Source organism: Terrapene carolina, unplaced genomic scaffold, assembly GCF_002925995.2.
Source record: "Terrapene carolina triunguis isolate 2854851 unplaced genomic scaffold, T_m_triunguis-2.0 Scaffold69, whole genome shotgun sequence".
Taxonomy (NCBI): Eukaryota; Metazoa; Chordata; order Testudines; family Emydidae; genus Terrapene; species Terrapene triunguis.
The window spans coordinates 38,357,300-38,382,393 of NW_020664420.1; the positions used below are offsets into that span (position 1 = coordinate 38,357,300).

The window sequence follows — 25,094 nt, forward strand, 5'->3', positions numbered from 1 at the left end:
CCCCCCCCCCCCCCCCCCCAGGTGAAGCCGCCTGGGCCTTCTAGCCTCTGCACCACCCAGGGCTCACCAAGCTGTGAAATTGACAAGGCTGCCTGTCTCATGGAAGGGAGCGGGGTCAAAGCCGCCCATTTCTCCAGGGGAGCAGAGGACAGCTGGGCTCTAGCTGCCTGGCTTTCTTGTCAATTTCTTGACTCTTGCTGTGAAATTGACAAGACAGCCAATGTAAGGAGCACAGTGCCTACACAGACATTGTGTCACCCTAACTACACCAACATAAGCCTTACACCACTTGTGGAGGTGGAGTTACTATGTCGGTGTAGTAGGGCACTTACATCGGTTGGAGGAAGGCTGTAGTGTAGGCACTGACATAATTAGGTCGACATAAGCTGCCTTATGTCAACCTGTATAGTGTAGACCAGCCCAAAGAGGGATTCACTTGATTGCCTCAGCAACACCATCTCTGCCTCCTTGGGTGGAGAAGGTGTAGGCCTGCTTGTGGTGAGAGGGAAAGAATGGATGCAAATCATTCCTGCTCCAGCCCCACATAAACAAGGCACAAAAGATGATACAGCTCATATTGTATCTCTCCCATGCAGCCGTCCCTGGGGATGCTTGGGCTTCAAGTGGCCATGGTTGGCTCCAATAGCCAGGGAGGGACTGGATGAGAGGGTCATTAGGGATCAGAGGCATTGTCATTTATTTAAAATTGTAATTAGCAATGTGGCAACCTGGTTGGTGAAGAGGTTACACAGGTCACAAGTGCCTGAAAGAGAATTATGTTAGAAGCTTCTTTGGTCAATTAGATCATAACTTTAGTATTTATGCAAATATGTGAAGATATTGTTTTAACATCCCTTCAGATGTTGTATATTAGAAAATAGATAGTTGCCTGGCTCAAAACCTGGCCAGTAAGATTAGATACTCTTGGATGAAAACTGCAATACACATTTTAAATTCTTGTATGCAGATCAAATGTTCAGAAAAAGCATGACACATACTAAACAATATTTTTTTAAAAGTATCAATGCCCATATAAACATAAAACTTATACAACATTCTGATTTCAGCAGTAACAGACTACTCAATTTAAAAAAGGAAATCAAGTGAATATACATAAACAAAATTATTATCTAAAAGCAATCTCCCCCTCCTCCTGACAAAAATGTAGTATTACATGCGAACTCACTGCCCCAAATCAACAAATATAGATGGCTTTCAGCACATTACGCCATGTAAAAGAAAAAAGCAAAGTCAGCTTCAGAAACGTACTGAAACATCCCAATTCAGCTGTTTAAGTGGGGGCATTCAGTACTTAATAGAAAGCCTGTTTATTTAAGTGTAGATATTTGCAGATCACCTTTAAACCAACAAAAAAGAATTTAGTGTTACATTTTTAATTTACAATTTATTGGTCCAATTCTGCTCTTACTGAAGTTCATGGCAGCAGAGTCAGGAATTTATTGACTGGTTGTTTCAAATGTACAAAAACAAACGCAATGTTATTCATGATATATACTGAATACCCCTGTTAGAAAGTTCTTATTTGAGACCTGATCCTGCATGATGCTGAGCCCTCACAACCACAGACTTAGTCCTTATCCTGCAAAGTGAGCTACAAGCTTGGATCCTTATGCATGTGTAGACTACTGCTGAAGCAAAGCATTGAAGACAATGGAACTCTGTGGGCATAAGGATCCATGCTTGTATAACCCTTTGCAGGATCAGACACTCAGTCTGAGTTCTTTGGGGAAGGCCCATGACTTTATACTTGTTCATAAAGCTCCTGGCATGCTTTGGGTACAGCAACAAATAAATTTAGGAATCAAGGATGCATGAGATATTTATGGTTTTGTTGGTTAATCCAACAGTTCTGTAAAGATCTGGGGTTTATTTATTTATTTACGGGTGGCAGCTTCCACCTTTCCATTCTTAAAAGGAACAAATTTTGTTCCTTCCGTCATGCCCTGGTGCTCTGTAATGTTAAACCTGTAGACACTCTTCAATTCATTCGTAAAGCACAAGGGCATCTTAACGGAAATATGGCATCTGAAAAAAATGCAAAAGCAGTGACGTACAAAAGAGTAATGGTGCAGAAGAAGACTTTTCATAATATATCAGTTGTAGTATGAATGCAGAACCGAAAATCTCTGTAAATGTGCATCAACACATGTACTATATTAATAATCAGACTTCATTCAACATAACCACTGCTTAGAGGAAGGAACTAGTACTTTTTTTTGAAAAAGCTGAGACAAATGTCAATTCCTTAAGATTCAGAGAAATATAAACGGCAGACTTCTGATTTTTCTACTGGAGGATTTATAAGACGCTCATTCCCAGCCTGGTGACAGGGCATGGAGAATCATATAGCTAAGCTTCCACTTGTTTAATGCAACCATTCCACTAATTCTCCAGTTATTCCAGTCTTCCAGCAACCCAGAACCCGAGTTTCCAATGTAAAGAAAAAAAAAAAAGAGTCAGGCCATTTTCATATATCATAAGTTAAAAAAAAGGGGGGGGGCAGCAAAACCCCCACCCCAGTCCTTTTGGCAAGCACCTTTACAGAGCAAGCAGCACAAATGTGATTGTTACCGTAAGAACATCAAAGGTGATTCTTGGTTAGTCAAGACACCATATATTGATGTAACAGGATGCTTAATATTTCTTTTGGCAACTATAATTTAGACAGAAGGCTTGTCAAAGTTTTCTGCAGATGTCTGGATTTGTACATTTCAGTTCAATTAGAAAATAATTTAAAAACCGGATTTGATTTATGGCAAATAGGTGCAATAAATTTAATCCTATTTCCTCCAGGTAAAAAAACATTTAAACAGCAACTACCCAGCTACTAAGAATTTTTTTAATCTATCAAGGTTAAAGGTAAACATCCACAGACTAACGTGTTTGGTGTCTCAACTCTACCTTCACCAGAAGCTGCCAATTCAAAAGAAGAAATCTTCAGATTAGCCATGGTTTCTGTCAATTGATGTACCTAAAGACAGGATGAATAGCAGCAAATAGTAAACTGCACACTGTAAAAAATATCATCTGTTTCAAGAGTTCTATGGGAAATACTTGCTATTAAATGCTGTCTCCTGGAGAGATAGCTAAGATGCGTCTAGTTTTGAGATAGCCTATTGAATTCTGTCAGAGAAGTGAACTGTACAGTCAGCATGGCATCAAGATAAAAATGTTGGACACAGACAATCAAAACTAGTTTCTATTGTGATCAAATAAAAGCTACTAATGTGTTTATGAGCAAATTACATAAGAAACTGGATGCAGCCAACAGGCCTCAAATTAGTAATTTTGTGTAGTCTCTCAGGCCCCAATCTGGCAAATAGAGCCACACAGAGACATCATCTTTGCACCTGTGTGGAACCCACGGCTCTAGTTACAGTATCAGAGGCCTATGTTTATCATTTATTCAATCCTTGTTCGGTTTTTAAAGGTTCTGTTTTTTATTCTCCCAAATTCACTTACTTTTAAACGTTTTTTCCATGTATGAAGAGGATCCTCCCCCAATATTATTCTTTTTCAACCCCTCACAGCCAGAAGAAATAGAAACCTGATCCAATGCCCACTGAAGTTAACAGAAAAACTTCAATTGACTTCAATATGTATTGCATCAAGCCCTTATTGATCAAGGAAAACATAAGTTTATCTGATTCTGTGTCCTATCAGAGACAGACATTAGGATTATCTATTAAAAACAAATTTCTCGGGCAAAATTCTGTTTCATGCCTGCAAAGAAAAAATGTCTGTAATAAGTGACTGTGGAGCTCTAAAAGAATGAATATCCCTATAAAAGTATATCTAAAAGGAACTAGCATACATTTCCGTTATTTATACAAAAATTAACAGCTTTGTTTTATAGATATTAAAGATGGAAAAAATTCTTTTAATATTTTTTGCAATAAAAGTGCAATATTTTAGTAGACTCCTTCTATGGCTTTCTATTATGTAATTCTATTTCTCCAAAATATGTAAAAAAAGTGTGGGATTTTTTTTTTTTAAATGACGGTTAACCTTTTGTGTGCCTACACTTATATGTCTCTTTAAGGAACATTTCAAATGTTGGGAATATATTGCTCATTAGTATGGTGTTAGGAAAATGTCCTGAGTTGCTGAAAATAAACTGATATCTGTTTAGATTTTTTGAGACTATAGTCAATAAATGTATCATCACTATGGCTGCAAAAACAAATATTAAAAGAAATGTGGTTGAGAAGAATAAATGAGAGAAATTAGTCAATTTACTGCCTTTATTAGATTAACTACTGAACTCTGAAGAAAAATTGTTTAAGTGGAATAAACCGGTAAAAATTCATTGATTACTTTTGTGGAAAAAACCTACTGTATTAGTACTGTATGTCACCGTATACCTAGAATAACTCAACCTATACTGTCTCAATTCTGAATTTCCTTACTTTCTGTATTTGGAACTCTCTTTTAATACTTATATAAAAATATTTACATCAACAATTTTGTTTATATTTAATAAGCTAGTAACTAAAGTGCACTTCTACTCTGAAAAGTTACTGTTATAAAGGATGGATGGGGCTCCAGGTTTATTGTTTGTCAATTAACCTTTGAGATCTAATCTGTTTGTACAGGAGTTTTAAACAGTACAATTAAGAATTCCTTCTCTTCCTTTATTTTTTTAAAATCTGCTAACTCTGCAAACTCAACCTGGAGTCTGCAAGTCAAGCTGGGTTCCATCTGACTTATGTATCACCAGAAATAAAGATTCTGCATTCAGAATTTAAGTTACCAATTCTGTTAATGATGTGCAAACCAAAATAAAATCCAGCTCATTCTCTCAGCTATATAGGCTCTGGAAGAGAGAAATGTAAAGTAAAATGTAATAAAAACTTATCTCTTTACGTTACTGGCTAACTAGGACTATGAATGCAAACATGGACCTGGTCAACTGAGTAAGAAGTTGCTTTTTTCAGTCACTTTTCAGAATAAATCTGCACTTTAAAGTAATTGGTAACTCACTGTGAAATAACCAGAAATAATAATTTCATTTTCAAAATAACATTACTAGTCCAATGAATATTTGTAGGCAACCTCTAAGTTTCTATTACCTACCCTGGGGGATGCTTTATATTTTGTCATAATGAAATTATAATGGACTGTTTAGGATTCCTGATATCAAGCGATAGGACTGATTACAGTATAAAGCTGGGAAAATTTAAATTGCTTTTCTCTTAAAAGAATGCTTTATAAGACAAAGAGACATGAATCAGCATCCCTTGACTATGCAATATATATTCTCTGATCTCTACAGTGACAGGAATGCAGAGTAGATCTAAATTTGTATATACTGATACATAAAGTTGGAGTGCAGGACAAGAGATATGACTTTTTCAAACAGTATTTAAGGTAAGGTATCCGGCAAAGATAATGGTTCAAGCAAGATTTAGCAGCAAAGCTATCTGCATAAGATACAACACTGGAACCATAAAACATTACTCATTACAAACAAACCTGGTTCATTTTCAGATTAAAAAGACATCTTTAAAATGCTAAAATAATTACTATAAATTGACTATTTTGTGCCTCAAAAAAAAGACTAGACATACAATGTTGCCAAGAAACATTACCTTATCAACATGAACTAATGACTTCTGACAGCAGCAGTTAATAAGGTAAGTTTTACAACAGGAAAATCTTCCTTAGTATTTATGTAACAAGTGTTGTCATAATTTCTACACAAGCTGGTAATTTTCTTATTACTCAATATATTTCTTTATATAATAAGATGATCACTGAAAATGGAAGTATTGCAATTCAACTAGGTAAGATGCTTAAGAACACCACAATAATAAAAATGTATATAGTTATATAAAAATGCTCAAAAAACCTTTCAGTGACTATTTTCAATATAAACTGTGACTATAACAGACTATTTTTACACTTCATTTTCTATTTATGTGTTTTGCCATTTGCTTGTATTTACAAAACAGCAAAAAGTAATTGCTGTTAACTTTGGAAACACCATTTCTTTTTAATTATTGTGCTCAAAGATACAACAACTACATTTAAGAAAATAGTGCACTGCCTATCTTATTTACTTTGGATTTTTTTTCATGTTAATGCATATCTTGTTGCCCAATCAAGTTGTAAACTGATTTGCTTGCTTGATCAAGGTACATAGTTAAAAAGCATCTAGCATAGACCACATCATAAATTGTGGATGTTTACCTCTTGCCTTTTGACTATATCATCCAATCTCCATACAAGATTTAATATATAAAATATCTTACTAAAAATCAAATTAATTCAATCCAAGAGGCCATATAGAATATGATTACATAGCAGAAGTGGAAGAAGACAAGGGCAATGTGGAAAAGCACCAAGATGTGTTGATATGCTTTTGCTAGCTAGGGTAGAGGGTTCCCTTAACTTGTATGGTGCTTTATTCTTGTAAATATTGTTAGATATGTGAAACACCTTATCACTCAGAACTAACTTTAAGTGGTCTACTCTTTTTTTGCCAACAGACAAGCGTTCACCATTCTGACTTTTCAATCTTGCAGATTGTCATTAGCGGAATTAAGCTCTGCATCTGTAATATACTGGGGGACAAGTGGCATCAGTAGAGTTATGCTTTCACATTACTACTGATTTGGACATTTTGTACAAAATACAACTACTTTTAAATGCCCCCTTCGCTAGCTTCCCCCGCCCCCCAAGTCTAAGAGTTCACTGTGCTCTTCAACGGTGCTAACTGCCCAATGCATGCTTTCAGACTGGGATGGCCTGCTGCCTCTGATATTCCAGAGTGGGAATCTACTCTACTCATGGCAACTGTTCTAGGTATGGAACTACTTCCACTAGCACTGTGAAGGGGGTCAACTAGAGGCATCTTCACCTACAATGAAAGAAAACTAGAGATTAGTCACACTGTGAAACCTGTATTAAGAAGCTACCAAAGGGGTCTGACAAAAATGGGCTCCTTAATGGAGATGGTCTTCTAATAAAGATGGAGCACAACTGTATTCAGTAAATTTGTGCATACTTTGGACAGGTCTCTCAAAACCGCAGGATGCCTAAAAAAGGTAGTCTCATCCTTCTCCACCTTGTGTCTCAAACAGAAAACTGGAGGGAGTCTGAGGAAGAGCAAGGCAAATAACTTAGTTGCTTCAGCTAGAGTACCCTCCAAGTTATTTGTGACAAAAAACATTTTTCTCACAAAGAAAGGAGAGAATGTAAATAATAAACAGCTGTTTCTGGTAGAAATGTATGATACATGCTAGATAATGATGCAGAATTTAAGTGTAGATGTACTTACTGACAAAGTAAAACACTTTAAGGCCATTATTTTTAACACTATATTTTAGGCAATACTGATCTGACCCTTATGACAAAGCAACACCATTTTAAGCGCCTGTTCCAAACAAATTAACTCTAAGTTTGCTATGAAAAATTATCCGATCCATCATTAACTGAATAAAATTCTGCCACTCCACTCCCCCCCCCAAAGGTAGCTTTCCCCTGCTTTCTGATACAAAACATTTCTATTTTATTAACAATTCTCCCAAACAACTGAAATGTTTCTATGTAACTACTGAGCATGACATGCCTTTGGATCACTGCTACCAGGTGGAGTGCGGAAGGGCAGCCAGGCCAAACTTGAGTGAATGGCAATGCAATCTAGTGCATGTGGCTGTAATGCCATTAAAGGTTCCAACCCCTCAGGAGAGCTCAAAGCACTGAGCCTACAGGTTAAGGGTGTGTGGCTTCCATGGGGGTAGGTCCAGAGCCCTTTCCTCAAACCCCCTCCTCCCAGAATCCCTGTCCAGAGCCCTAGCCATTATAGGTATTCCCCTCCACAGCCTATAGCCTTAATGCTGCTACTTCCCAGAGGCTGAAGTGGAGCAGGGAGTGGCTGGAGTTACTATTAAGAGCCCGTTATTGTACAAGAAGCTACGTCCACCCTTCCCCCCGCAATTCCAGGGATTACCAATGTGGGCACCTCTGCAGCTCTCCAAGCCCAGAGGCCCAGTGCATTGCCAGACCTAAGGTTGAGAAAGGGAAGGCAATGTGCTGAACCCTGGTGTTGCCACCAAGTGATGTAGGTAACTGGAGGAGTAGAGCCAGGAACCTGAAGTCTGTGCCCTTAAGATACCTGGTTAAGTAACCTACAGGTGCAATCAGATCATTACTAAGTGTATGCAACTACAGGTGTAAATAACAGCACCCACAGAACTGGAGGCCATTTTTATAACGTTAGGCCTGAGTGTCTTGTGGATGGTGTTAAGTACTCTATCTTTGGATTTAGCTCAGGGAAGTAACTGCAAACAGATAATGGAACCTATTTTCTGGGGTTGCCACAGTTGGGGGCCAGAGACCTGAGGTTTATACCCTTCTTCTCCTTCAGGCATTTGGAACATCCAATTTTGCAGCTCTTCTAGTGCATAATCATTAGAAATAGCTGCCTTGTACAGTACATACAATGGATCAGTTTTTGTGGCATGAAAAGAGATGGTGATTGTACTAGTGCTTCATCTTCGAAGAAACAAAAAGTTTGGAAATATGAAGAAAGTTACTTGGAAATGGGATTTACATTTATTGGCACTGCAAATGAACCTCATCCACAAAGCATTGTCTGTGGTGATATACTGGCTAATGGCAGCTTGAAGCCTTGCAAATTGAGATGAGACATCGTGGACTAGAGGGTAGCCACCTGACTTTTTCAAAGGAAGACTCAAAGCATTAAAGCAGCCAAAAAGCACTATAAGCAAGCATGCTACACTGCCTGCAAAGCATCTTAAACCGTCATATGCCGTGTCATACTAAGCCTCACACCACAGCAGACACACTGATTTTGCCAGTTGCAAAGATTTGTTCCATTATGTCTGGGGAAAGCTCAGCTCTGCAGGATGGTGCCATTCCACTTTCAAACAACACAGTGAGTTGCAGAATTTCAGAACTCAGTGGTGTGAACCATCAAGTGCTGAAATATATTCAGATGAGTCAATACAATGCAATCCAACTTAAGACAACAGATATTGCTAGAGCTGTACAACTGCTTGTCTATGTCAGTTTTGTGCACTGAGTCACTTCTGAAGAATTTTTTTTGTCAACCCCTTTCAACATACACCGGGCAACAAATCTGAAATGCTAGATCAGTCGTTCTCAACCAGGGGTACATGTACCCCTGGGGGTACGCAGAGGTCTTCCAGGGGGTACATCAACTCATCTTGGTATTTGCCTAGTTTTACAACAGGCTACATAAAAAGCACTAGCCAAGTCAGTTCAATCTAACATTTCATACAATCATTGTATTGCTCTCTATACTATACACAAATGTAAATACAATATTTATATTCCAATTGATTTATTTTATAATCATATGGTAAAAATGAGAAAGCAATTTTTCAGTAAAAATGTGCTGTGACACTTTTATATTTTTATGTTTGATTTTGTAAGCAAGTAATTTTTAAATGAGGTGTAACTTGGGTGTCTGCAAGACAATTCAGACTCTTGAAAGGAGTACAGTAGTCTGGAAAGGTTGAGAGCCACTGTGCTAGATAATATTATTTGATGACTTGGGATTTGCAGTGCTTGATCCATGATGGGAAAAGCTCAGTAGTTTTATCACCCACATTCATTCAGTAAGTAGCCACCAGTGCCAAATGGACACACTGCATTATACACAGAGAAGCTTCGGCTGCTAAGAAAATGCCTCAGCCTTGAAGTCAGTTATGCAGCAAGCCGTGTAGGATAATCAATTTTATAAAAGCATGGCCACTTAATGCACATTTATTTTCAGTTCTGTCAGGAAATGGGATCTAATCATTGTGATGTTGGCAGACTAGATGCCAACTCATGCCAAAGGCACAGTGCCCCAGTGTACACTGACAAATGCATAGGTGGAAATCAGTCTGGCTTACCTGTGGGTTAGTACAGTTAAAATAGTTATTAGTGTTATATGAATGTATTTAGTGTTTAGACTTTATGAAATGTTTGTAGGATGTTTAATGTATTAATCCTACTTATAATATCTGTATCCCATGATATAAAGTTATACTGAGTATTTGCATTGTAAACCTCTAATTGTGTAACTCACCAAACAGGAAAAGCAGCATTAATTAAGGTAAAGTGCTTGTCCTGAACACAAGATGGTCCACTGAAGGCAAATGAGGCATTGTGTAGCATCAAAGGACAAAGACCTTGTTGACTGCATTCCTTACTCCCTCCATGAAGGGGAGACCTACAAATGAACTTATCCCATCAGCTTGGATTCTGGAGCGAAGCGGATAAAAATCTCTGACAAGGAGAAACTGGATTTTTGTGGTGTCTGGACTTTGAGGGGAAAAGACTCCTAAACATAAACAAAAGATCCCCATACAGTTTAGCATGGGTCAGCCCTAAAGGACATATAGATATGCTTACTATAGGAGTTTATATTACCTTTTTAAATCTAAGACTGTAACTAATTTGTGTGTGCATGTGTTTCCTGTTTTAACCTTGTAAATAACTAATTTCTTTCCTTAGTTTATAAATCTTTAGTTAATTTATTATAGGATTGGCTACAGGTGTGGTATTTGGTTTGAGATTTGAGTACAAATGACCTGGGATAAGTGACTGGTCCTTTGGGACTGGGAGTAACCTGAATATTGTTGCGCTTTTTGGTGTAAAGTGACCACCTATCACAGAGCCCAGCTTGCGTGGGTGGCAAGATAGACTGGAATGCCCAAGGAACTGTCTGTGACTCCATAGTAAGACTGTTATATTGAGCAAATTGAGTTCATCTTGTTATTGGGTTGGTGAAATCTAATTATAGAGCATACAACCAGTTTGGGGTTTCTGCCCTGCTTTTTGAGTCTGCCCCGAGGTTGGCATTCATGGTTGTGAGCCACTCCAGACAGCATGACAATAATCACCACCTACTACTCCAAACCAAAGGTAGTTATCAAGAGAAAGAGTACTTCGCCTTTTTGAGTTATGTGAAGAGGTTAAAATCATCTTAACTGATGCAAAGTCTGATCTAGTTAACCACCTTCGTGACTACCTTTGGCTGGCACTGTTTGCTTACTTGGTTAAAGTTTTCAACCATCTGAATTCACTAAATGCATCTATGCAAGTGAAGAATAAATCCTCCTATCAGACAAATTAAATTCTATTCAGAATCAGGACATGTGGGCCTCTTGATTTGCAAGTGGAAACTACAACACTTCCCACATTTTCAGATTTCCTCTAGGATTGTGAGATGGCAATTATGCTTGGCAGAACTTATTTTTATTTTTTTATAATTCAATGGCTAATATCTGTTTATTTTAAGCTTTTACTTTTAGCTATTTAAATGTTCTCACTTGTGGAAAATTATGGGGGGGGGGGCCCAAACAGTAATTATTTAATGACAGATATTGATATTCAAGCTTTATAACCATTAAAACATGAGTTGTCAGCATCATGTCAAAATATACAAAGTAAATAGCCTTAAACCAAACTCTAATAAGTTTTCAAGCAGCAATTTTCTTACTTTGCCTATCTGTAAATTTCAATTATTATTGATGGAAATATTTTTCATTGGCATGTGTGTATATGGTAAAACTGACATTTACTGAAAAAAATCTAATCCTTTCAAGCCTAATTATGATGAGCTACAAGCTGCCGTTGTTGAACATGTGATGGGACTGAAAGCACTATTCAGTTACTACTTCCAAGAAGACTGCAGCTCATTTGCCTGGACTCATGATCTGCTCATTTCTGTAGGTAAAAGCCATCTTTCAGGGGAGGCAGAAGTATAGCAAATTGAGCTGAAATGCCACAGCAGACAGGAGGACAATTTTGGAACTTTTTCTCTCTCAAACTTCTGGCTTTCAATTACAGAGAAATTCCCAGAGCTCTCTACTCTTTCTACCTTTTGCTTCCTCATACCCAGGCAAAGTTGGGTTTTCCAGACTTACAGCATTGAAGACAAAGTATAGAAACAGCTCCAAGTAGATGACCCACAACTCTGCCTTTCAAACACTGAACCTCGCACTGATCCGAGTTCCAATACCAAACAAGCCCAAACCTCTCTCACTGACTGACATCGGCAGCACTAATACAGAGAAGGGGTGTTTTTTACAGTACCATTTGACTTGCATTTTAAGTAATTTGCCTTATATCTCCTGAACAAATGCATTAGCAACACTAGGTGACAGTATCCCACTCACTATTGTAAGGGTAGGGCGAGTGGGAAGGGCTCCAATTGAAAAAAATAAAAATAAAGCTAGTTGGGGATTTGATTCAGGAAGGTTGAGAATCCCTACATGTAAAAGCATGATTTTTTTTTATTCTAGGTTTTAGACAACACGACTGGCTGAAATCTGAGATGCTCATGTAATTTCATGGAGGAAAATAGATAATACTGCATTCTGTTTTAGAAATGCAAACTAGCAAGCACTGTGAAGTGAGGTAATCAACATGTATAATTAAATTAGTAGTAGAAAAAAAAACTTGATTTACAATTCAAATGGTGTTCCTCTGCAACAATCATTTGATATAGCAAATATTGATATGCATTAGGAAGATGTTTCTTTAATTCTGCTATAAGCATCAATGGCAACAGAACTTGTACCACAACTTGTACCACTTGAAGATGATAGTATGTCTAAGTACAAGTTCGAAATGTCTACTTGTAATGTAGTACACAGTAAACTGTTTTAGCATTTGGGAGACAAAAATGTAGTAAAAGAGGTGCTAAACTTTTCTTAAAATACACATTGATTTCAGTGTCCATTTACGTATTAAGATGTATATCACAATAGTTCAGTTGACACAGTAGATGACAAAAAGATGGCCTGAACAAATGGTATCTGAATAGAAGGGTGGGAAAGAATATTAATTAAAATAATTCTATGAATATCATATTGGATCCAAATGACTATAGATTCAAGAAGATGTCAATAGAATGGGCTTGTGGGATAAAGATATTCACATTGATTTTTCTTAAAGTTTTCCTATATTTTTATACACAAAAAAGGAATTTAAAAACAAACACATTAAGGTAACATTAGCGTTCTGATATAAAAGCAATTATATTCAAACTAAATCTGCTACTCCCTTCCTCAATTTACCTTGTTGTACTTATCTACTGCAGAGTTATGACTCCTGGGAGTTTAAAGTGATGTATATACTTTGTGCTGCAATTACAGTTCAAACTGAGAAAAACAAAGACATGCTGACTTAAGGCCCCGCCTTTAGCCCCTTCAATCAGAAAATTAACAACACTTTCTAGTATTAATTCTTAACTTTTAGAGATGCATTGGTCACATTTTGGATACATATCATTCCTTCAGTTCACAAAATGCACACACATTTGTTAATCACAAGTTGCATCACAGAAAAATAATTTTTGCATTTGATAAATATTTACAAATCTGAAATAAATTACCTTATATTCATTTGCAGTAATCCACTCTGGATCTTTTCTTTTCTTTTTCCCTTTTTTATCCTTAGTCTGAGTGGTTGAAGCCTGGTAAGACTGCAGATCCACTCGTGAATGAAACTGATATCGGCCACTTTCAACATCACAATAGTAATAAATTCCAGTGGTTGGATCATAATAAAGTTGATTTTCCTTTAAAAGGAAAAATAAAGCACAATGCATCCTTTAATCTGATTTATGTACTGCCTAGCGAAACATCAAATTAATAAAGAACTGTGCGTGAAGTTCACATAAATGTAACAATGTGCTAAATACTATTACATATTACCATAGCAACAGTCATCAGACAAGAAAATACAAACACTAATTTGGAGATTATATCTATCTCATAGAACTGGAAGGGACCTTGAAAGGTCATCGAGTCCAGCCCCCTGCCTTCACTAGCAGGACCAAGTACTGATTTTGCCCCAGATCCCTAAAAATGGCCCCCTCAAGGATTGAACTCACAACCCTGGGTTTAGCAGGCCAATGCTCAAACCACTGAGCTATCCCTCCAAGTAACTGTGATACAAAATGAGGCTGGATCCTATGATTCCAATCCTGCAAACATTTATACACAGGCTTAACATTACTTCTGTGAGTAGCCCAACAAGCTTCAAATGTTTGCAGGATTGGAGCATCAATAACACATTAACAATACTGAAAATAAAACATTAGGAATAAGCATCCCTAAAAACAGAGAGTAAAACAGGTGTTGGTGCAGGGTTGAGTCAAAATGGTGAGTGTGTTGGAAAGCTTGTAAAAGCAATGTCTGTGCTGTAGCTGTCCTTCACTTTCTAGTGCTGTCAGTATAGCACTTTTCATGAGTATTACATACATTTCCAAAGCATATGACTGAGTTTGCCCATGCAGTGTTGCAAATTCAAGAGTCTAGTCTTCCTTCAGTATAGAACTTCCATTAAGATTAACATTTATGCTCTTGCATTCATAGCAAAATAGACGCCTTACAAAAGAAAAAGACCTCCACATTTGTAAATGAAGACTCATCTATATTGCTGAAGCTGAATAACTCCAGGTATTTTGATCCATTTTGCCTGAGGTCTTGGGCTATGTCTACACTACATTATTTACAGTGGCACAGCTGCGCCGCTCCAGCGCTTCTGGCGAAGAGGCTCTAAGCTCTCTGTCGGCTTAATAACTCCTGCCTCCACACTTAGGTCAGTATAATTTATGTCGCTCAGGGGTGTGGATTATTCACACCCCTGAGTGATGTAAGTTATACTGAAGTAATTTGTAGTGTAGACAGTCTTAAAATTCTTTTTTATTTACTCCCAAAATTATTTTCAATTAAGCATAAGAGCATCCAGCTAAATGGAATGGTTTCCTATACTTTCTCCGAATATGCTTTTGGTAGCAGAGAAATCTCAATCACTCAGGGCAGGCTACTACAATCTGTTTTGTTCAAAATTTGACTTATTTTTAAGCTCAAGTTTCTAAGTCTAATTTGTAAAATAAAGACTCCAACAGAAGCTTTGCTATTGTAGAATAATTTGCTGCAAAAATAATTCTCTCCTTAATAAGAGACATCTTTGTTAATAGTACAAAAATGTTAACAGTACACAGGGTCTGCAAGGAACTAGATAAAGGCCTAAATTTGCTATTCACACTGAGATTTATCACCATTCAGCAACTGCACTTTTAAACAGCATATGTGAACTGGATGACTGCACAAAACACTGCAATTGCATGTGTGAGGAACCTGACAGTTTGAGAGTAAGTGTTTGCACTGATCTTTGAACTACAGTGAATTTCAATTGGTTCACAGAAACCGGAACACCATCAACTTAATAATGCAAAAATTATGGAAAACGCTATTAAGAATTCCTTAAAACACAGTAAACATGATTTATATTGTTCACATCAAGGGACACATTTTTGTGATTTTTTTCCTCAGACTGAACCAATTAAACAGCTTGATGTCCCATGAAAAACATTCAGCAGTGTCTGACCTCTGTTGCATTGGTTTCAGTCTAGAGTTAAACCACTGAAAACAATAGTGTTACTCCAGTTTTGTCACTCTGTTTAGAAAAAACGTGCTTGGATAGGAAATTTTCCTTTTCTTTTCAAATTATTTCTCAGGATATTTGCATGAAAACAATCTTTATAGAAAGTACATTTCTGAAACTAGCGCTTATTTCTACCTGAAATCACTGGCAACTTTATAAATAATTATCAAGTTGACATGGGGATAGCACACTCAATTAATACTTACTTTAAATTATAAAATCAGCTTGGGTTTTAGTTCTCAGTTGATTCCATTAATCTTTATTACTCCAACTTTTGTTATATCAGGCAAATGGTACAGATCCATATATGCAAAACATCAATGATTTTGAAAAAGAAACTTACCGAATTATAGTAGAATCCAGTGCTATGGTCATAATACAATCCAGTATTCTCATCGTAAATAAACCCAGTCTGTGATACAGCAGCTTCTGCAGCAGCTCTCAAGCTTTCTGCTAATGTACCTTCTGCTAACGAAGTATCTTCTGATTCCTAAGATCAGATAATAAAAAAAGTAAGTTGCCTGCTACAAGAAAGGTCAGCTTTTATTCTTCCATTGTAACACACTTCAGTTTATTAAAATGGATATTTCTTTAAAATGCTGATCAAAATCTAGTGCCTTAGGGATATGGATGGCTCGGGGGATTGTTAGTGGAGAAAAGAGGTTGAAATGCTGTCTGCACTGACATCAATGGCAATACTCCCACTAACGTCAATGGGGCCAGGACTTCACCCAAAGCCTTTTATTTTTCATTAATCAATACAAAAGTGACTTAGGTCACTGACAATAGTGAAGAAAAGTTACCATCTGTTGGCCCCACAGTGACCTTTATAAAATAAATTTTGGTTCTCAGTTCAGTGTTTAAGTACTAGATTGCAAAACCAGCGCCACAACTGAGATACTTTGAGAGGTGGAGGACTGACAGGCATAGAGGGAACTCCTTTCTTATCCCTATATATTGTCCACCTACATCAGGGGGTAAGGCAAACTGACAGCATAGGGAAGTGGGAGAGCTGGCACTGCCAATGCCCATGTTATACCTATTCTGTTGATAAAAGATTTGAGTGTAAGTACTTTCAATCCAATACTGTGATCGACATAATACTCATGAGCACTGCAACTATGCCCATATAGGCCTACCTATGCATTTATGTGCTCATCACCATGCTATCTGAGTAATTTATAAATCCAGCCATACACTATATGAAGGGTACATTTATTAGTTTATAAAAGGTTATAATATCTATTACTAATTTATTAAGTATGTTATAGACACGAGTAGTATGTGTTGGAGATTGATATCCATGTCATTGGGTTGCATATAACCATCTAGAATACCTTCTGTTGTACTAGTATCTATCACTTATTAAAACATTCATAGATCATTTATTAACTATTTATAAATGTACCCTTAATAGAAAGTGACCATAAACTCTATAACAAACATCAATGTCACTGGCTTGAGTCCACCTCTGCTGAGATCCCCTATTCATGTTTTCATCCCCTCTCCCATTGACTGATGAAGCTCCTTTCTCTAGAACCTTTCCAAATTCTAGCTCTCCAGTTTCCAGCATGCACACGATGCTATTGTCTGCCTTCTCAAGCATACAAAAGAAGTATAGGCACATCACACACCTTTTCTCAAACTCCCCCCTGCTCCCCATTCATTTCAGGATCCATTTAAAAACTAACTGCTTTGGTTTTAAACTGTGTATACTAGTTGCAGCTTACTCCAGATACTATGGTGAGAAGCACAGCATCAATTCTTTGGCCATCTCTACACTAGCACTTATGTCGGCAAAACTTTAAAAAACACACCACACACTGAGTTACACAAGTTTTGCCAGCATAAGCTATGTTTCCCACCGACATAGCTACCGCTGCTCATTGAGCTGGTTTTATTATGTTGACAGCAGAGCTCTCTCCCGTTGGCATAATGCGGCTACGCAAACGATCTTACAGTGGCACAGCTGTATTGGTACAGTTGTGTCGCTGCATGCTTGTAAGTGTAGACATGGCCTTAGATAAGATACCTCAGACCTTACGTGTCTCTCTCTACTCTGCTACTTCCCCCCCACACCCCATCTTCTGGTATCGACCCTCTCTCCCAGGCTTTTCCCACAATTTCACAACTAATGGTACAAAAGCCTTCTCCTTTGCAGTTCCTACTCATTGTCAGAGCCTTACCATTGTTTTGATCCATTAATTCCATTTATCTTCAACTCGTCTAAAAGCATCCCTTTTTTCCCTTTCAGGTTGCTACACTTTCTCTTTTCCCACACATCTGGAGCTTCTTCCCACACTCACCTCCAATGCAGTACCTCTGGCTGCAATCTCAATTTCATTGTCCACTTCTGCATACCTCTCCAGCTGCACCTGCAACCTACCTGCTCACGTTTTGCAAATACTTCTGGCTGGGCTACTTTTCATGCTTCCAGGCCATGCCAGGCCAGGCCCACGCCACCACACGCACACACACATGCACACTTCCTTTAAATTGCTCCTTAAAAGAAAAAAAATCCCATTTGGTTCCAGTTTTACAGAGATGGACGAATCAGTGGACTACTATCCCTAGAGGATGCAAAGTTATGTGACTGCTTTTAAAAAAAAAAAAAAAAAACCAAATTATAAATGCTGTTGTGTATTTATGGTTCCACATAATGCAGATTAGAAGGATGTTCCCTGTGTAAAAACATGATGCAATTATAGCTCCTAATCTAAATTCTATGTATCTTAAATTTTCTTGCTTTAAAATGTGCATACACCTTTACAACCTAGCCCCGATCCTGCACCCAGATCCACGCTGGTGGACCTGATCGAAGAACTGGGACCCTAGTTTTATTGCACAAAGGAGAAAAGTTTGTAAAGAATCTTCAGTACTGGATCACTGAAACAGCTATCTCATATAGTAATATCGGAACTGAAGCTAGACTTTCAAAATCATAGACATGTTGACAGATTAAGGACTCCAAAAGTATTTCAAAACACACAGTTCTACTACCTGTAAATTCTCGATTAAGTTATCCCCTTGTCCACATTCAGCAAGTTCTGTGCTACCAATGTGTGAATGAATATCACCACCTGCCTGAGACTGCTCTGTAGAATTAGGATTGGGACCTTCACTCTCATGGTTCTGCTGCACTGATAGTTCAGATGTGTTATCTTGAGCATCAATGTTGTTACAATAATTCTGATAATTGTAATAATCTGTAGAAAAAAGTTTAAATTGCATAAATTAGCAAAGTAACATTTTACACAAATTAGCCTGAGGACCCTAATGCATGTGCTTCACTTTTCACAGGTAGGCCAACTGGAGTCAATTTCCAGGTAGCATGGACCATTTTTTTGTTTACCCCACTTTTGCTGAGCAAATGAAAATTTGCTTAAATGTACTTATGCAAGTGCTGAAGTGTATGCACAAGTAATTGTTATTTATTCTTCTATTATGCTAGTGCCTAGGAGCCTCCATTAAAGATCAGCATATCATTGCGCGAGGCACTGCACAGACAAGTCAAACCAAACAAAACAAAACCAAACAAAAAGAGCTGAGCTCCTTGCCCCGGAAGCTCACAATCTAGAAATCAGACAGCACATAATAAGTGGATGAAACAGAATGGACTAGGATGATGAAATAACAATAAAATGAACTACGCTTTTACTAAACACAAAGGGCAACTCAACATTTGCCTAATCAACGCCAGAGAGTAGTGATTTAAATGCAATGCAGCAGAAGTTGTTTTTAGAGAGAAATTTAAAAGAGGATAAGAGGATGGGATCCTAGCAAGTGCCCCTTCCCAATCACTGACTAGGACTGCTCTGAAGGGAAACCAAGCCTCTCTGCTCTGGATCCCCTCGGGTTTTTAGGCTGTGGTCTGAGTCCCTTGGGCCATCCAGACTCTGGAAAGCAGATAGGGCCCTCCTTCCTCATGAGGCTTCTATATGCTGGGTGACTTTTCCTTCCTGGACTTGACAAAATGGGTCCTTGAGCAGACCAGTTTCTACCCTTTTAAAACCTTCAGCCCCATGTTCAGGGGCCCCCTTGCCAGCTTCCTCACGTAAGCACAGGCCCATCAGGTGACTTACCAACGAGACCTCCCCCCATTAAACTAGTTCTTCAGCCCAGGGACCAGTCTTTTAGCAAATTAACAACTTTTGTGCATTTAATGGTCAACTCCCCTCTACTGTTATTCTTCTGTCACCAGCCTTTTGAATGCCAACCCAACATGGAGGCAAACAGACCTTGGAGAAGGACAGAAAGGTGTACAGTCAAAACAGAGTTTGCAATCTGACACAGACACCTAGGGTGCATAATCTCACACAGAGTTCAAAAATTGTAGAATCATATTCCCAGTTCCTCACAGGTAGCTTTCCAAATTTTGATGAAGAGGGTTTTTTGCATGCATACAGGGCAGCATGATTGCTTGAGGGAGAAGCAGACAAGTGGACAATCAAAACTACATCACCAGCAGTACAAAGCCGAGGTCAGCAGTTGGATTTCTACAGACAATGGCAGGGCTTAATTGTGAAAGGCCTTAAAGGCAATGACAAGAAGTTGTGTTTGATGCAGGAGAGCAAGGGGAGCTACATGTGCATATAAAATAAGCTTCAAATTAATAAGAAATGGAGAACAATATTTACAGGGTTAGTTAAGTCAGAGAACTAATTTAACTAATTAATGAAAGTGTTAAGGATCTCTTTCCACTGTTTCTAGTGCAATTTCCACTGGCTACCTGATTGTTGCCAAGAATCATAGTCTTCAGTTTGCACTTCTACACTAGATGTATCTCTTTCTCTTTTCTTCCTATCATGGACTTCCTTACTGAGCTCTTCAACCTGCAAGAAAAAGCATGCATTATAAAAAATATTAAATCAAAGCCATTATAATTATCCATCTCAGAAAACTATACTGCTCTATTTTCTTGCAGATATTGTAGAGAAACAACTATTTACGTCTACCATAGATACCATAACTGATTTTAGTTTCTTGAGACTCCCATATATAAGATCAGTGGGTGTCATAACAAAAGATGACATTCCAGTCATATTAAAGTTATACTGATTAAAGAAGGAAATGTGAAGGAAGGGACCTAACCCCTAATTGTTTGTAGGATACAAGTTTAAAATTAAAACACCCATTTTTCATGGGACCCTAAAGGATAATGTTTATCATCTTAGTATACCACAGTTAGTGAGGTGTCTTAAAAGGTGTAAAGGCTATAAAACCTCTATGACCCATACTGTCCCAAATCTTTACCAGGCTGTCATCCATCTTTTTCCTTCTCTTGCCTCTCCCTAGTGTAATCTTCCCTTTTGATTAAGGAACCAGGTTTGTAAGTCTGAATACTATATAGAACGTACTTGTAGTTGGTGGTTTCAAAAATGCTGGGACTAAGTTCCAATGCTGGGCACTCAATTTGAGAAGCTAAATTAGATCAAATATCCCTGTGGGACTTTCCCTGGACTGAAGAATTTTAGAGCTTCTGATTGTCTGGTGCTGCAGCTGAGGAAAACAGCTCAGCGACATGATGGGCTAACAGGGCCCAAAGCCTGTCAAGAGTCAGAGGGAACAAGGGGCTGGGCTTGCAGATCCAGATCTATGAGGGGAAACCCTGAAAACTCAGGAATTGATGAGGTGTCTGGCTGCTAAGGAAAGGGCAGCGCCAGTGTGGGAAGGGGGCTGTCTGGTGGGGGGCAGGGGAGCAAACCACAGCGGTGAGGGGAGGGCGTGTCCAGGTGACAGGGGGAGACTCGGGGAGGGGACAGACTCGCAGCGGCGTAGGACGGGGTCGGTACCTGTGTCTGCAGCGCCTCGTTGCTCTCCTGGGCCTCCCGGTAGAGCCGCTCCGTGTGGCGCAGCAGCCTCTGCACCTGCTCCAGCTGGCTCCGGCAGGACCCCAGCTCCGCCTCCAGCACCTCCACCTTCCCCTGCAGAGCCCGCAGCTCGGCGCCCGGCTCCGGGAGCAGCGGGGAGGCCATGCCCGGGGCTCTAGTTCCCAGGGACCCTCAGCGGCCGGAGCAGAGGCGCAGCCAGAGCCAGGAGACAAAGCGGCAACAGCGGCGGCCTCCCGCCATAGCCCCACCCCCGGGACTCCCTCGCGCCCGGCTAATAACACTCCTGAAGAAAAGTTTCCGGCGGGAACGAGAGGCTGCGGCAGTACGCAGCGCACTACACTAGCACCAAGGGGCGGGGCAGGAGCGAGTGACCCGGAAACGGTCCCAGGGCAACAGGAAGCGACCGAGGGTGCTGGGGCTCAGCTATGCGCCTGCGCAGTGCGCCTAGGTGTATATATATATATATATATAGGGAGGTTTATGGCGGCCTTCTTTGGTGTTCGTTCAGGGGGTGCTCGGAGTTCAGTGCGCTGGGCACCGCCATTGGCGGGGTGAGCGGGAGGGACTCCGCATTAGTGACGCTGTTGGAGGGCAGCATGCGGTGGTGCCTCACAGGCGGGGTGGGGTGGGGAGGGGAGTAACTGGCTACAAGGGGCTCAGGACGGATAGCCGGCGGGGTAGGAGAGCCTGATCCTGGGCAGCCTGATTGCTCAGGGCGGGGGCTCTTCAGCCCTGCTCGAGAGAGTGGCCCGCCCCTGGGCAGACGGGGGACCGGGGCGGGAACGTGTGTGTGTGTAACGGCAGCTGCAGAAACGCTGAATAGCGACCCCAGTCCCATTAATCACAGTGAGCTGGAAGACTCTGCTGAGCAGCCCGTGGTCGTCATTGCTCTGAGCACGCGCTGAATTTGAGTCAAACCGGACAGAGATTGGGTCTGTGTTAGGTTAGATTTTATCCTGCTTGTATCTTATAAATTGAAATCTGAATATGGTACAGAAACTGGTGTTTCCAAAAAAGTTGACGTACATGTACTACTATGAGTGATAGAGCTGGATTAAATTTTAAACTACTATTTCACTCCCCTTTTCCTGCAAACTGGTGTAATTTCTTGCTGATGTGTAAGTCAGAGCATTGTCTTATAGGGATTCTTAAAGCATCATACAGTCGAATCCAAGAGCTATTGTATTCAAAACCCTGAATGGAAGGTATTAATAATAATACTTCCAGTCAGATTCAAAGAGTGCTACACAATTTATTAGTAACCAAATATTTATACTAAACACATGCAAACATTGTAAACAGTAGACTATTTCTGAAATAACTTTTAAAACAAAAACATCCACTCCATCTTTTCCCACCTCTGCTCTGCCCTCTCCTCTGAGACCCCTGTGATGGGTTCCCCCTGGGGTGCTGTCTGGAACTGGGGTACCACTGAACCCTCTGACCCACCAGCTCCCTCTCTCACTGTGCTGTTGTGACAAGCTGCAGAACCACTCCCGGTCTTACACTTCCACAAGCATTCATACAGGTAGGGACACACCCAGCTGCAGTTACATGCAGGCTCTCTGACTAGCCACTGCACAAGCCAACAGTAGAAAGGCTAAAGCCAAGGTAACTCTCAGCTCTCCAGACACATACCCCCTCTGGAGCATAAACCCAAAATTATACCATCTTGCGCTGCACAGGGAACTGTACAGTGTAAGCTCATAGAGTTCTCCCTCCTCCCCCAATGTGGAGAGGAATATGCAACAGCCTTTGCCCCTTGAGCTACAATTTCCCACACACTTCACTCCAACTCACTGGTTTAGATAAAGCAAAAACAAGTTTATTAACTAGAAAAGATAGATTTCTAAGTGATTATAAGTGATAGCAAACAGATCAAAGCAGATTACCTAATAAATAAACAAAAACACAAACGAAGTCTAAGATACTTGAAAGATAGGATATGAATTAGCAAATTCTCACCCTGGCTGATGATACAAGCAGGCTGCAGATTCTTAAGGGACAAGTTGCACTTGCTTTATAGCTTGGAATTCCCAGGTCTTTCATACATAGGCTAGAAATCCCTTTAGCCTGGTTCCAGCACGTCCCCCACTTCAGTCTTTGTTTCTCAGGTGTTTCCAGGAGTCTTCTTGTGTGGGGAGTAAAGAACCACAGATGATGTCACTCCCTGCCTTATATAGCTTTAGCATAGGGCAGGAACCCTTTGGTTCAAAACTGGGTTCCCAGACCAGTTTGTGGAAAAATACTGACATCCCAAGTTGGAGTCCAGAGACATGTGGTCTGGTCACATGCCCTTTCAGTGTTATAGCTGCCATTGCTTATAGGCTGGCCAAAATGCCCAGAGGAAGGTTAAGCTCTTCCATAGTCCATTGTCTTTGCTGATGGCCCATCAGCCCCATCTGACTTCTTCGCTATTGTACCTGAAAGGCTGGCTGTGGGTGTTTTCCAGAGTAAGCCCATTTGAAATACAGATCCCTAGTCAATATTCATAACTTCAGATACAAAAACGATGCATGCATACAAATAGGATAATCATATTCAGCAAATCATAACTTTTCCAATGACACCTCACATGCCCCATCTTGTACAAAATGCATCATAATTATGTCATAATTATATCAGATTCATACAACTGCAGTGTCACCGCTCAACAGTTGAGGGGTGCCAGCCCTGCTCATTGGGGGTACAGGGCCAGGGCCCCTAGAGCAGCAGCTCCGGCCAGCCCCATGGGTACTCAGCAGCCCCGGCCAGCCCCATGGGTGCTGAGCACCCCCTATTTTTTCTCTATGGGTGCTTGAGCCCCTGAGCACCCACAGAGTTGGTACCTATGCTTGCTGCAGCGCTCAGTAATTTCTCAACAGTTAGCTCTCCGAATGTGAGCAAATCCTCAGTCATAGCCACAGCAGCTACTAAGTCCTCTTTTTCCATGTTGACTGGAAGTGGAACATCGTTTAGGGATTCGTCAAACTCTTCAATATTCTCGTCTTGCACACTTTCCACCGGCACAACACATTTGTCTTTCCTGAGATAGTTGGAAATTGTGGTTGGCTTTTACATCTTGCTATGCCTCAGCAACAAGATGAACACAAGCTAGCAAATTTAAAGTTTTCAGGATAGTCTGAACATCTGCATTGGGGTCTGCATCAAGAGCTACAATAATCCAATTTGTGTTTTTTTTGATCGGTAATGTCCCTTCATGTTCTTAATCACACCTCAATCCATAGGTGTGCAGAGCAGTTATCCAGGTAAAAGTCATATTTTATGACTCTGCAAGCAAAGCTGACAGTCCCACTTTTTTAGCCAGTTGATGGCTAAACCCCATCATCCAGGCATTCGCTGAGCTGACAAAATTGAGGGGAAGTTTACTGAAATCCTTCAGAAAGCACGTGGGTCATTTTGACTTCCCAATCATGGACGGTGGGCATTTGTCACTCCCATCCATGTTGGCACAGACAAGCACAGTTTCCTGCCCTTTGAAGCTTTCCCTCCTTTTAGCTTTTCATTTTTTTCTACATGTCCTCTATCACAGAGCCCTTTCAGATAAAGTGCTGTTTTGTCAGCATTGTAGATGTCAAACGGGGAAAACTTTTCAAGAATGAGGAAGTTTTTCACACTGTCACTGCTCAGCTCCTGGTTTGTCCACCGACTGTTTTTTGCCAGGCTCTTTTTTGTAAGCAACATTGAAGTGTTTCTTCCATCTGGTAAACCATTCAATCTAAGTTCAATCTAAGTAAAGCGGCAAGCTGAAGGGCTAAGAGAGCCTGGTGGACATCAGGGACTTTTCCTTCACGCCTGCACTTA

At 39.8% G+C, this 25,094-nt stretch overlaps 1 protein-coding gene across 3 annotated transcripts in view; it reads right to left on the reverse strand.

The window, feature by feature from the left end:
- The window catches only part of AGGF1 (angiogenic factor with G-patch and FHA domains 1), a 39,181-nt gene extending 17,535 nt beyond the window's left edge, over positions 1 to 21,646 (reverse strand). The window contains exons 1-6 of one of the 3 annotated variants that reach the window (XM_024194110.1): positions 21,252 to 21,646; positions 20,189 to 20,291; positions 18,460 to 18,665; positions 15,803 to 15,949; positions 13,400 to 13,585; positions 2,923 to 2,992 (exon numbers count right to left, since the gene is read on the reverse strand). In XM_024194110.1, coding sequence (XP_024049878.1) covers positions 2,923 to 2,992; positions 13,400 to 13,585; positions 15,803 to 15,949; positions 18,460 to 18,665; positions 20,189 to 20,291; positions 21,252 to 21,434 — 895 coding nt within the window. In that variant the 5' untranslated portion in view covers positions 21,435 to 21,646. The remainder of the gene's footprint in view (positions 1 to 2,922; positions 2,993 to 13,399; positions 13,586 to 15,802; positions 15,950 to 18,459; positions 18,666 to 20,188; positions 20,292 to 21,251) is intronic. The other 2 variants (XM_024194109.1, XM_024194108.1) reach the window with 2 other exon arrangements.
- Positions 21,647 to 25,094: the final 3,448 nt, after the last annotated feature.